The 14,226-nt window shown below is 38.0% G+C and overlaps 1 protein-coding gene across 2 annotated transcripts in view; it reads left to right on the top strand.

Moving 5' to 3' along the window:
* Window positions 1-14,226, top strand: part of SETD3 (SET domain containing 3, actin histidine methyltransferase) — a 62,145-nt gene that overhangs the window by 6,441 nt on the left and 41,478 nt on the right. The window contains exon 2 of one of the 2 annotated variants that reach the window (XM_042047629.1): window positions 1,258-1,363. The exons of the other annotated variant lie outside the window; for it this stretch is intronic. Within the exon in view, the coding sequence (XP_041903563.1) occupies window positions 1,323-1,363 (41 nt within the window). The 5' untranslated portion in view covers window positions 1,258-1,322. The remainder of the gene's footprint in view (window positions 1-1,257; window positions 1,364-14,226) is intronic. 2 annotated transcript variants of the gene reach the window in all.

Genomic DNA, 14,226 nt, shown 5'->3' with positions numbered 1-14,226 from the left:
AGAAGTGAAAGTAGTAAGCCACTAGAGTGTATTTTGTGAAACCATGCCTGAGACCAGATGCCTGCATTAACAAACACCAAGTTACCCTTGTGCATCAAATCTCTAGTTCCAGACAGTTATATGAGATTTGTTTTAGTATTTGATGTTACTTTTTTTCCCCCTAAATACAACAGAATATGATTTATCATTTTCAAAATTTATCATCCAAAAGTAGAAGGTGTTAGGCATATAGGTGATTTTGTTACGTTTTTGATACCTGTTCAGACAGCATTTTAGGGTTTGTCAAAATGGTTCCATTTTACTACTTTGATAGTCACTACACCTTATTCTGGTTTTAACACTGGTTTTTCCAGACTTTTACTGGGATATGATAAATTGTCACCAATATGTGCTTCCATTCTTTTGATATGTATCAGTTTTCTCAGTTCTTCAAAACCAGTGATAAAATGTTCAGATCTTCCAGTCTTAGCTGGTTCCCTGCACCTATTTACAGGTTTATTTATTCAGTTTTGTCAATTGAACCCTTGGTACAAAAGCATTTCTTTAATGCATCTGCATAGTTTCTTTCTTGTTGAATATGTTACTCAGAAATAGCTACTGGCCTGTATCTAAAAGCCTGTGACCCATTTGTCCAGGGCTTAGTTTTTTACATAAACAAAACTGACTTTTCAAAATAGACTCAGAACCTTCTGGATCTGTCTCCACTGCCTTGCACAGGCTGTGGTGTCTGGGTCGTCTGTGAGCTTCCAGGTGGCATGGTTAGAGCTGCTGGTTTAGGGAAGCTGGTGATGGACACATTTCAACAGTCTTGTTGTCGTACTCCATCTCTAACCTCTGTAAACCAGCAGCCATTCTATAATTCTATAACTACTGTTTCTCACTTTGGAGGGTAACTGCCTGTGTCTGGATATTCCTGGAATGTCTTGATGTTTGGATACTGTCATGGAGATACATATATATAGATAGATAGATATATTTAGATGTATCTTGCAACTGGACAATCTTTTCTTTGGAAACTGCCTTTTTCCAATGAAGTGGATCTTAACAGGAAGCTGAGCTGTGTGTGGATGAATTTCTTTGCTTCAGGAACTTTGTGTGCTGGGATAGTATTTTTAGACTTGCAGAAGGTAGTAAGGGTTGGCTGGTGAAGAAAGAAATGGCTGGTTACTTTGGATGACCACTTAGTGTTTCATTTTCCCCTTTGCTAACCAGAGTTGCATCAATAGCATATTAATATATTAACTCTCCTTAAAATAGAGAAGCATCCAGTCCCTCTGGAGTATGCTGCACCTGATTCTGTCAGTCAGGAGCAAGTAGAATGGATGTTGTCAGACCAATTTGAGAAGCTCTGTGTGCTGATGCGGTGAGTACGCTGATAGAACTGTAAAACTTAGAGTTGCAGAAAATGACTGTTGGGTTTTCGTGTGGTTGTCAGATTCAGATTGTATCTGTTCTCTGCCCTTATTTCCAAAAGTCAGCATTCAAGCAGTTTTTTGTTCCCAGCTGATGCTTGGGAACAGTGAGCTCTGTAAGGGCTCATGAAATAACAATTTTTGCATTTGTCAATGCCCTATTAGAAAATAGAATTCCTGTTTTCAAGACAATGACAGATAATTATGATTTTCTTCTGTCACTGTAGGATACCTGGCTTCTACAACCTGCTTCTCTGACTTACCAAGTCTTTGAGTCCATGCCTGAATATAAAAAACTGGCCTGTTGCAATTTGAGTTTGAGTTTGGGCACTTAGAAAAAAAAAAATGAATAGACTAATACGAAAATTGCTTGCTCTGTTCTGTGATGTCTGAGAGTTGGTCTCTAAGTGTTTTGAAGGTATAGTGTAGAGTTTCATATAATGAGATGAACAGCCAAAAACTTTGCAAACTCTAGTAAACAGTGATCGTAGTCTTAAAGGCATGGTTTATGCCTAGTTTGATAGTGGGAAGTTAGTGTAATGATGCTGGTTTTATTTGTTGTACTGTGGTTTTACTGTAGCGCTCCAAGACAGCGAAATTCTGTACGACTTTGAGGAATATTTTACTGTTTTTGAGGAATATTTTACTGTCTGTAAAGATAAAGTTTTATCTTTCCCAGAAAACTCTTTAACAGCAGATCAGGTTAATAACAAAAAGCTGGTTTGAGCACATTTTTTCAGAATTCTGTCCTGACAGTGTATGACATGTTGGCCTAAGGCCTAGGACACGAGCGGTCTAGTTTTGGAGAGTACTGCTGCTCCCAGAATGCATTTTTCTCTGGTGGATAGAGATTTAGCAGTATGACCTGCAGCAAGATACCAGGAGCAGCTACAATAGCCACGGTGTTTGTATTCTGTTCTCTCAGGAAGAGTTACTTGGTCTGAGTGGAAGTCATCTCTATCTATCTACAAATTTGTCAGACTACTAGATAATGGTTCTATTTGTGGTAGCAGGAAACTTAGCTACAAGAACTGGGAATCATAGTAACACTAACAGCCAGTCTTGTCTGGAGTCATGCTGCTGCTTTTTCCCTCATTTGACATTATATTCAGTAGGAACAAATTTTCTTTTTGGGCTGATGTATATAAGCTTCATCTTGCAAGTGTTGCAGGTGTGACTTGTTGGTTAATGCAAAGTTCAGTTCGTGGTCCTTTATGGCCGAAGGAGACCTGGCGGTGTTGCTGGTGAGGGACATGGGGCTCTCACTGTGGCAGCAGCACCTGAGGCTGCTGCTTGAACTGGATCCTTGCTGCAGTACAGGAAACCATGCAGGTCTTGGATGAGATGGAAGGTGTTGGGTCTCCAGAGGCCTGGGACTGTTGAAAGTCCAAGCTGCTGGAATCTGTGCAAGTGGATTATTTTTGCTGGCTGTGCAGAAATGAGATAAGCCCAGGAAACTAGGAATGAAGGTACTTAGAAATAAGAACATTGAAATCTCAGTTTGAAGGGATCCGAGGCAAGACAAGCTCAGGCTTCCTAGAGTTTCATAGGGAGACTATAGAAATCTTTGCAGCTCTTTATCTGAACATTTTGAAATACTGCTTCTAGGGTCTGGTCAGCTCTACTCTGTGATTCAGTGCATGGCTGGGGGTCAGAGGGATAGGTTGGTGACACGACTAGGGGTGTGCACCAAATTAGGGCAGGAAAACAGATTCTCAGCAGGCATGTTAACAGTTTATTAGTATACTAGAGACAGTTACCTTGTGAAAACATGCTGGTCAATCTTTCTGCCTTAATACAGAGAGGAGAGCTTTGTTCAGAAAGTTATATCGCCTTCCTAGGTGTTTTGGAACTGGAGTGGGCAATGTGCTTACTCTGTAATGTGTGTGCTAAAATAAACGTTTAAAATATTTCTGCTTTGGTCTGTGTTGTCACCTGCAAGCGTACCAAAAAAAAAGTGCTGCCTAACAGTTCTCCCATCATTCTTCTGAATTGTGATGATTAAAATTCTGAGAAGCTGATGACAGTTTCAGTACTTTATGGTCTGCATATATTTTGTTTATTACTTTATCAAACATCTGAAAGCTCAGGGATGAAGCCAAGTTACACTTAATACTGCTGTGTCTTTCTTGTTCCTTAGAGCCCAGTAAATGTGTATGTTAAAAGCTTCTTTATTTCAAACCACTGCAGTGTTTGAGTAAACATGGAGGAGACTGTAAGGTCTCAAGTTGCCAACTATGAACGCCAGATATAAAGGGGCTTGAAAGAATATGCTACTTCATTTTCAAGGTCTAGAATAAAACCATCAGAAAACTGCCAGTTTTTCACCTGAAACTTCTAGACACCTTCTAAAATAATCACCATTTTAACCACTAGGTAGGGAGTGGGCTTAAGGCAAGTGGGTTTGGAAGACTTTCTGACAGTTGTTAAGCCCTCAATTACATCACTTATCAGGCATTCACTGCAGAAATTTTTTTTTCAATGTTCATAGCTCTTAAATGTTGCCAGAGGTTCCTCGCCCAACTGTCAAAATAATACTCTTTTGGGATATTGAAATGTGGAGTGCTTGGTCTGCCCCGGGTGGTTTCTGAGGACACTAAAATTGCAGTGAATTGAAGTGTAATCTTAACTGGGCTTGAGGGCTGTGATCCCTTCTGTAAGGGTTTGCCAGCAAAAGAAGCAGTTCTGTAATAAATGTATTGGTAAAATGTTTCTTTTAAGCTATTAAGGAGCATCCCCAGAGTATTTCTTATCAATTGCATTGCTATAAATCTGTGCACTGCTACGATTTATACATTGGCAACCATTGTACAACCTTGCTATATAACAAAGCACTCAACTCTCCTGAAATTTCACATGGGTATATATGGAATGAATGACAGTAATGCTCATTCATTATTTCCATGAATGGCCAGCGATAGACTTTTAGATATATGTTTACAATGAGTTGATGTCACTCTGCACCCAGAGCAGGAAGGCAGGCAGGTGTACCCTCTGTGTGGGTAAAGAACAGCATGTTCTCATGGAGGTGCAGTGCCACTCCAAACTTTTTGCCTCCATACAACTATGATTCTATTTCAATATGTGCTGTCAGGTGTCCTTCAGAAGTGTACAAGGTGCACTGTATAATTTAACAGCAAGCCCATTAACTATTCCCACATCTTGGAAAGGTTAAGAAAAGGTACACAAATACCCCCTGGAATTCTCCAAACTTGTCTTTCCCTTGTTCACACTAGTTTGTTCTGTGGTTCTTGGCTGCAGCCTGGAAGCCCTGGGCATTCAATAAATACTTCTGGACCATGTTTTGTTTGTTGTGGTCTGATAGTGATCCTAAGCTCTCCTGGTCAGGGTGAAGTGCCACCAGTACCACCTCTGACTGCATCTTCAAGGAATTAATCTGCTGCAGAAGCTTAATGGAACAGCTGTGCTTCATACTCTTAGCTAGAAAAAAATGCAGCAATTACTTAAAAACTGCTTAGATTCCCTTCTTTAAGGACAGGGTATTCCAGGAAGCAACATGAAACTGTAGCTGCATTCAGATATTTATAATTTCAAGCACAATTTAATTGTGCACACTGGGTAGTGTCAATTCAGTGTCCAAATATAGACACTTAAGTGGTTTTTTGTTTCCAGCAGTGGTATTGAAACACTCAGCCAATTTAGGTTGGTACAAGACATGAATGTATAATGAAACTTTTTGAGGACAAGAATTGTGCATGTTGCCACATAGCCTAGAACAAGTCTTAAAGCTTGTAGAAACTTGTTTTCTGCACTGGATATCATCTTTCCTCCCTCCTTTTCATTACCGTGATTTGCAAGAGGTTTTTTGTAATTTTGTGTACATATTGCAAGGACTCTGTGGGTAGTAAGCTCTTTCAGTGAAAGGTATGTGATGTATCTGATGTATGGTTACATCTGCATCACCTGGCTGCTTGGAGGAGTAACTTCAGCATGTGAATTAGTTACATTGGAAGGGCCCAAGGACTGTGGCTGTCCCTTTACAGGACGTGCTGCCTATGCTGAGACTGGAGATGTGGTTTGTCAGTATGATGGCCTTACATAATTATCTAATTGGAAGGCAGCAGTGTAGGAGGCAATAGTAAATCATATTGGAATTGCTGTATGTGTGGAAAGCAGAGGGTAGGCAAAGGTGTTAAGGCAAAAACTAAGCTGAACTCAGAGGAGAATTTTTCAGTGCATAGCAATAATTGTGGGCCCAATTGCTACTAGGTTGCTTGAGCATTCCACTTAGGTGGAATTATTGTTGCAATTAAACAGTAGTCCTTGGCATTAAATGTCCTCATCTTTAAATCTCTTCCTTTGAGACAATTCAGTTAATTGGAATATATGTTATTTCCTAGTTATGTGTTACTTACACTATTGACTATAATGCAATTAAAAAAGAACTTTAAGAAGTCTACATAATGATACCCAAGAATTTTTTTTTGCTATTCAGCCAGGCTTTGTTCCTTCTGCTCTAGCTGTTATGTGAAGCAGCTCACAGTAAATATATAGTGATATATATCAATATGCATCCATCTTTTCTGTGCATTCTAGAGAATTTGAAAAAAAAAATGGGTGGTACACACGCACTTTTTTTTTTCAGTAACACAAAAGGAGGAATGGGTTAACTTTTTATTATCTTTCCCCTATTTAAAGAGGTGCTGCCTCTTTTTTGGTGGTTAAAATTACTGTGATTCTTGCTGACCAAGACACAGCCATGCGAAATGTACATTTTGGGTTAAAAAACAACTCCCATGGAAATAAATGCTTGGATAGCATAATCCTAAAGTCCTAATTGCATGCAAGGCCTTGCCAAAATCTCAAAGCGTGTTAGCTGTCTTGAACATGGACAGAACTTCTGCTCTTAGCTGTTCACTCTGGAGCAATGTATTGAGTGTTGCAGTGTTCTGTTGCACCTCTGTTAACGTAGTGTTGTTTAATTTTAACTCATGCCTTCATAGTCATCAGCGGTGACTAATTTTTTTTACTTCTGTTACTTAGTCTGACTAAGCAAAATACAGGTGATGGAAGGTCCTAGTTTTTGATCTTGTTAGTCATCACTGATGTTGAGATTTCCATGAAGACACTTGGTAAATGTGCCAGCATGGGCAAGGAGTTGCAGTCTGAAATGATATGCTGAAGTGATTTTGAGCCTTGTTGGCACATTGCAATGGCAAGTAGAACAGGTTGTGTTAAGCCATCACAGGACCTATTTTTGAAATTTGTGGAATATTTAGATCTTTACAAAGCTGCTTAAATACAGCAAAGGTAACACATAATTACTAGTTCTTGTCTTAGCATACAAACGCTTTTACTTAAGCATTGTGTAGTATGTATGTGCACAGGATTACAGGTAAAATCAAAGTAGCTTTTTAACTGTAAGTCTTGTGTAGCTATGACATACTGGCTAATAAATATTTTGGGCCATATTAACATTTCTGTATTTATGGTTTTACCATTTGGGAAGTTTTCTTATGTGAGCATAAGATCTTGACAACAACTAATCTTATTTGTTTTGTAGACTAAACTTTTTCAAAGTTTCTCCTATATGTTGAGGGTGTTTCTTCTGGGATTACACTGTCATAGCAAACAGCTATTCCAGGATGAAAGATGTAAGTAGTGTTCTCACAGGCAATCAAAATGTATTTTACATCTGGATTTGTTGAAGCACTTGTCAATCATGTGACTGTCTTGTGCCTTAGTAAACAGCCCAGATGTAGAATTAAGTAAAAAGATGGTCTAGCTGAAAAACAGATGCGTTGCAAGAACTGGATTTTTCTGAATAAGTAAAAAAGCAAAAATGTTATCTGACAATATATATTTTTAATTCACTTAGTTGATGTTAACTGTTTTTAAAGCAATGCCATGCATATACTGTAATTGTACTCAAACCCATCCTGTAGGAAGAGAAAGCATTCATTTGGAGGCATTAAGAATATAGACATACATTTCTAAGGATTTTTTTGCCACTAAGTTCTTTTCATTAGTGAAGACATTTTCTGTATCAGTCTTTATTTTTTTTCCCCATTGGGGGAAAAGTTTATTCCTAATCAGTTATATTTATTTAGATGATTGTACTTTTCATATGGTACTGTGTCTGCTTTAAAGAACAGCAAAGCTTACAACCTCTGGTGTGGTAGATTCCTTGAAGAAAATAGATGCATGTTGGAAGCAAGTATCCCAGAGAGGGGAGACAGAGGTAACTGGTACCTACCTCCTGAAGGGAATAAAACCCATTGGCTAAGTGATTGTGAAAGATGAGAAAAGGTGTGGGAATGAATTAACTGAATCAAAAGACATGAGGCTTTCAAAGACTTTTTCTCAGGAAGACTGTTCTTGTTAAGAAGTGATGGTGACAACTTATTTAATTTGCTTTACTTGAGAGAGGAAATGTTCAGAGTCCTATTGCAAATAGATCATGTGGTTAAATCAGGGCTTTGAAAAGAAAATAAAACTGAGTTTGTGTTTGAAGTAGGCGAAGCTGCCCTGGGTGATTTCACAGGCCTCCTGAAGAAGGGAAGCGTACTACCCTGCAGCTTGGGCCGCAAGAAGCAGCATGGACATACTGGAGAAAATCCCTCTGTCCTGCTTTTCCTGTAGGTCTCTAAGTAGCGTTCTCTTGGTTGCTGTCACTGTTACTTTTCCTCTGGTAAATGACAGGCTGAGGAGAGAAGAGAAATAAAGCCTGTGGTAAGGATGAAAACTGTAGGCTTTACAAAGAAACAGAGCAGAGCAACTTCTTACTATTAATCCAGGAGATGGTGGGTGCTGTTCAGTGCAGTTCTTTATAGATGGGAAGATACAAGGGAATGGAGTAAGTGTTTTTTAATCAAGATGATTGTGGAGGAAGACCTGTGACTTTGGGGGGTCTTGAATCCAGGAAGCAGACACTAGAAAAGGAGAGGGCAATGGTAAGCAGAACCTCATAAGAGGGAACTGGAAAAACCCTGCAGTGTGTAACCAATATATGTGTGTTCTAGGATCTCCCTCTTCCTGCAGAACATGCGTATCTGCAGCTGTGGGTTGCTACTGGAGATGGCTTTCTTGACTTGATGTTCAAGTGAAAAGAGAGTATACAGATTAACTAGCAAGAAGGGACTGCATTTGAGGGGTGCAAGTTGTTTTGGGAGAGCAGAAGATCCTAGGGCACTCCGTGTTAGTTGTGCTGTGCATTGGACTCTTTCTGAGTACAGCGTCTTGCCACAAGGAGCATGTGTATCAAAGCTAGCTCTTCAGGGAAATTGTGTGGGTTATGGCTAAGGGAAACATAAATTCATATTGTATTTTAAGTGGAATGCAATCATAAGTGGAAAAAATATGGGCTTTTCTATTATTAGTCTTATTAGTGCTTTCTTTAGGTCATTTTTGTCAACATTGTCATCAGTGTTACAGAAATACTTCAGATCCTGTTTAAAAAAATAGGCTGCCTTGTTATTATTACTCTATATAATCACAGAAGGTCCAACTTCCAAAAGAGCTTGCAACTTAAACAGAAGAACAGAGACATGCTGGAGAAAGAAAATACACAAAGACAGTGAACTGCAATGACATTTGTGTTTAGAACAGCTTTTGGGACAAGTTTGTAGAAGAAGTGGAAGAAAAAGGAAAAGGCAGTCATAGGAGAAGAGAATGAATAGCAAGAAGAGGAGGGGTGGAGTACATCAAAGGTGAGAGAGCTGGGGGGAGAGGAATTGAATCAGTAACTAATTAGTCATTTATTTAGTGGGTACATTTAGATTAATACCTTAGGAGTGATGAGAATGTTAATGTGGTTTCCAAGTGATATGATGTAGGTGGTTTACACAAGAAAACATAGCATTCATTGTAAATGTATAAGCTGAATTTTTCTTAAAGATCACAGATCTCTTCCTCCACCCACACTGTTCTTACACTTCTTGATTTCATCTATTTGCTATAAAATGTATTTATCTTTTTAGCCACAGTCATAAGATTCAAGTTTAGGAGAAAAAGCGGAACTTGATCAGTGGAAGCAAAAGATCACATTCTGCATAAAACTGGTCATAGCAAGTGTAAAATTGTGTTCTCCTACATACAGATTGGAGAACTCCTGTCAGTTTCTTAGAAGCATTAGGCTTGCTTGTCCTTTAAGACCCTGGCTTCTTAACATATGTTGATATAAGAGATGATACACTTCCCTCTCTGAAGCAGAGGGGAAAAGGACTTAGGCTAGGCAATCAAACTAGAAAAAGAAATTGCAAGCCTCATTTGTGTACATCCCACTCATCTGTCCCCCCTTTTGATGCAGCCAAGGAACATATCCCACGACCACCTACTATACTCACCTCTCCTTGCTCTTTGCATGGCTTGAGAATTCCCTTGTGTTCTTGTCTGCTCTTGTTTACCCGTATGTGTCCTTCTAATACAGATTCTAGATCTGCACCCCTCTGCCATCTGTGCCCATATGTGCCAAGTAGATGCATGGAGTGGTAACTATTATGTAATAATGAGAACATAATATAATTAGCATCTACAAGGATCTGAATTAAAGAAGATACAATGTTAAGATATTGCACTGAAATGTACTGAGTCCTTGAAGCAAAGTTAAACTTGAAGAGGTAACTCTTGCTGTGGGAATTCCTAACTTGGTTGGTATTATGAAGGCCTGGCAAATTTTTGGGTAGCTGGTTTAGTACTCTGTAAAGTAAAAGGTAATAGCTGAAGCAAATAAGGCTTGTCAGTTCTCACTGCAGCTCAGTTCATCCTGCTTCACCCATCACCTTATTGGGTGTTTTCATCAGCTTTGATGGAGGGGGAGTATTCTAACAGAACCTGACCTGCTCACTAGAGGAAAAGCTATGTTGAGAATAGTTCACCTTCTTGGCCTGTTGGTTAGTTAGTGACCACGTGTGCTAGTGGTTTTGCCCAACATGCACAGTTATATTGAAATCTGCAAAAGAAGATGCTGCCTGGCTCGTGTGGTCGTGTCGGGAGGGAACAGAAAGCAATGTGGAGTCCTGAAAGAGATGAGAAGGGTGACAGAGCACTGCAGGGGTTTTGAGGCTATTGGGAAAGAAAGCGAGATACTCATCCAGAAGAAATCAGACTCCGTGTAGTCTGCATCATGTTGGATAATTTTTTTAAAACCAGCACAGTTAAAAATTAACATAGTGTTTGCTTAGCGCAGTGATCATTTTCACAGTTTTGTGACAAAGGCTGCAAACTTGTATTTTCACCCAGTCAGAGAGAAGGAGAGGTAGGTGTCTCTACAGTGCTTAAGGATAGATTTTACAATTTTTTTTCCTATCAAACCTGACTGCAGCTCTGTGTAGCACTGCAGTGAACTTCTTGGTTGTCATGTGAATGTGAAAAGCTGGGGGGGTTTGTTAATGATTAAATGGATTTTTTTTTTCTGACCTATTATTTGGCAAGATCTATATTTTATCATGCTAGCTTGGCATTGCGTCCATAAGGAAATGTAGTCCTGTGATGAAGTCAAATTCTCTAATACCATAAGTACTTGGTTTCTTAAATAAAATGCTAAAGCAATCATGGGTTTTTTTCTAATAAAACAACAAAAATGCTTTCGCTTGTTGGCAGTTCTTTAGTACTTCTGGGGTTTTGTGCAGACTTCTCATGGTTACCTTCTAAAGCTGTGAACATGCTCACTTCTTAAAGATGTAAGTAAAGAGGAGGCATATTTTACAGCTCATTAAAATATTATTTTTGTGTGTGATGTGGAAACCAGTTCAAAGTCTGACCCCACACAACTGCTCTTTGATAGCAGTATTGGAGAGGGGAGATGGATCATTTACACCCCTCACTGCCAGTTTTGGCATGATTCTTTTTGTCAGCCAGCTGATACACTATATTTGGAAATGTGGCTGTGTTCTGTATTACTAAGGTTATTCATCATTGCTGTCAGTGTACTCGCTCTTTGGAGAATGCTTTCAGGAATTTTCAACAGCGTTCATATGAAAGAAAACATGGCATAGTACTTAAAAGCTATTCACCACAATACAGCCAGAAAACCAAACACAAAAAAAACCATCTGAATCACTTTTCCACTGAAATGTGTGCTGCTTCTTCAGATGTTCATAAAGTCTGTGGTTCATCTGAAGGATTTTTTGTTTCTCTCCACTTAGTGCAGCTATATTTTTTATACATATATATATATACACACACATATATATATTTTTATATGTATTTATTGCTGGTTCTGTTGTCATGCAGGTACTGGAAAACACCTATTTTTTTCATTGCTATGTCAAAAAGAGGGTTCATACTTTATTTCTTTCTGAACAATAGTTTTAGTCACTTGCAAAAAAAAGATACTTTTTATCTGAAATTTTATTTCAAATGGAAAATATACTGCGTTTTTTTCCTGATGTTACAAATATTTCTTGGAATTCTGGGATTTTTTTTGAATTGAAATTTAACTCTAAAATCTATTTCATGAACTGAATTACAAAAGGTAGTTTCACAAAGGAAACACTTCCTCCATATTGGGTCTCCTGCTATCGTTACAATTCATCATTTGCTGGTTAAATACAGCAGAGCACTGCTCAACTAAACTGTCTCTTTTTCCAAATGTGAAATTGGATTAAGTTTTCTGTTAGATTTCAAAAGTTTTGAAAAACTTTTCATAAGCTATTTTTATATTATATATTTTATGAAATATAGTGTGTGATTTTTTTAATGGTACAAAGACTTCACTGTGCTGGTATTTGGAATACATTTTCTAGACAGCTATGTATAGCAGCAAATCCTTTCAAATTATGACTTACTAAACAATACAGCTGTCAGATGCATTAGGTTTTAAATAGTTATATATGTTTCATGTAACTGAGCAGTGAATGAAGCTAAGTATGTAGGAAGTAGAAACATGGTTTTTGATTAGGAATTGGATCAAAAAAGTACAGTTTTGATCAAGGTAGATGATTCCTTAAAAGGAAATACTTCCTTAACCAGATATCTCAAGATATCAGTCTGATGGTTTTGCTTTTTTTGTGAGTGAGAGAGACTTGCTGATTTAATCATGCATGCAGAATATTTTCTCTGTAGAAATTGTGATGACTAAGAAGCAATAGTTAGACAGGATGCATGTATCAAAGGGGAGAGCAGAGATACTTAGCTTATTTCATATTCATATGCTGGTAGCAGTGTACTGAAAAAATGCATTTCTGATTATGGTGCCATCAATCTTAGAGTTGTGTTCAATGAACTTGGTTTTTTTCTATGGTATGTTTGCTGTGCGTTATTTGAACATTAGTAGTAGCTGAGACAGATCTTGTATTAGCCTTGAATTTCTTACTTGTGTAGGCCAGATTTCAGCTAGATTTTTGGGTTTGGCCTCTGAAACAATATTCACCCAGGATAGTAATACAAATACAAAGCATTGTTCAAATTTTCCTTTTCATTGTATTTGGGAAGCTGAAGTTCACATCCTCTGAAATCAGCTTTATCTTTAGACATAATTCTTGGCAATACTTTCATTGGAATAATGGATTCTTGCTACTAACATGTTTCATAGAAGGAAAAATTCAAAAATTAGTGCTGACTGTGTACCATATTTGAACACCTTCATGTATTGCTGTATTGTTCTGAATCCATGGTGGCACTTTTCATGTCTCCATGTATAATATGTGCACAGATTTTTTTTTTTGGTTTTTTTCTCATAAATTTACTGATGGATGTTTATATTTCAAGCAGATTCTTCCTCTCAATACAACTTACGAAAAAAGTAATGGAAAGAAAAAAGCCTGCAGTATATTAGCAGTTGTTTATACAGAGCATCTGCTAAGATTGTTTTTCCCCAATTTATTGATTGATTAGCTTGCTTCATTCTTGGAAATGAGAAACCAAAATCCTTCAAAATATTTTCATTTGTTCAACCTACATATCTTAATACTTATGAGCATCTTGCTATAAACTATAGGTTATAATTTATAACTTTTATCATGAAATACATACTGTGTGAGTGCTTTTTCTGATGATTCTAAAGATGCAAGGAATTGTGCTTAGAGGGAATGTAGAAAACATTTGTATGAATCAACACAGAACTGTGTTGTTCTTGCTCTTAAGATTTTGGACTCCATCTCCAAACCTGCTGTTAGATCCATTACTGACCCATCTGACTTGATTTTTCTTAAGAGCAGAAGAGTCTAAAATAAATGTACCAGGATGGCTGTGGGGGAGGGAAACACTCAAGTGAATAGGTGATGTGCAGATAAAGTCTTTGTGAAGGATATGTACCATGAGAAAACTACTGAGGGGTAAAGAAAAGCACAAACCAGAAGGAAAGACTGTATAATGGGAAGACCATGAAAATAAACTCTTAAGTTCCTTTTTTGTTGGTATTGTTATTTTTTATCTTTGTCTCACACTGCATTATGGCAGGTTGACCTTTTATATTGATCCTGTTTCCAATTTGTATTATTATAAATTCAGCATGGATTTCATAATGAGCATTACTGCCTCCTTCATCTGAGCTGAAAAATATTAAGAAATCTCATATCGAATGTAACTGTTTGTGGTAGAACAACACCTTTCAAGAGGATGTCCAGTGTTCATTCACAAACATCAAGAGATGTGATCAGACAGTGATTCTCACATTGAATCTGTGGGATTTCTCCTTACCAGCTGCATGTGTGGGCTTTTCATGGTAGAAATTGTATTGGGAAAGTAAATTTTGCAACTCGAGGGGAACTCATAAAATTAAGCAGCACAGGTGGGTTGTTTGAGCCTCTGACATCTATCTGTCAGAGTCTGCTAAAATCAGGGGCTGTGGATATGCCCCAGGACTTCCCAGTTTCTGGATACTCAGAGCTAGTCTTGTTCTTGTGCTGTGTTT

Source organism: Corvus kubaryi, unplaced genomic scaffold (genome assembly GCF_017639235.1).
Source record: "Corvus kubaryi isolate FWS band 111438036 unplaced genomic scaffold, C.kubaryi_AGA036_p1.0 66, whole genome shotgun sequence".
Lineage (NCBI taxonomy): Eukaryota > Metazoa > Chordata > Aves > Passeriformes > Corvidae > Corvus > Corvus kubaryi.
The sequence above is the reverse complement of the archived record's forward strand: the minus strand, read 5'-3'. Positions and strand labels throughout refer to the sequence as shown.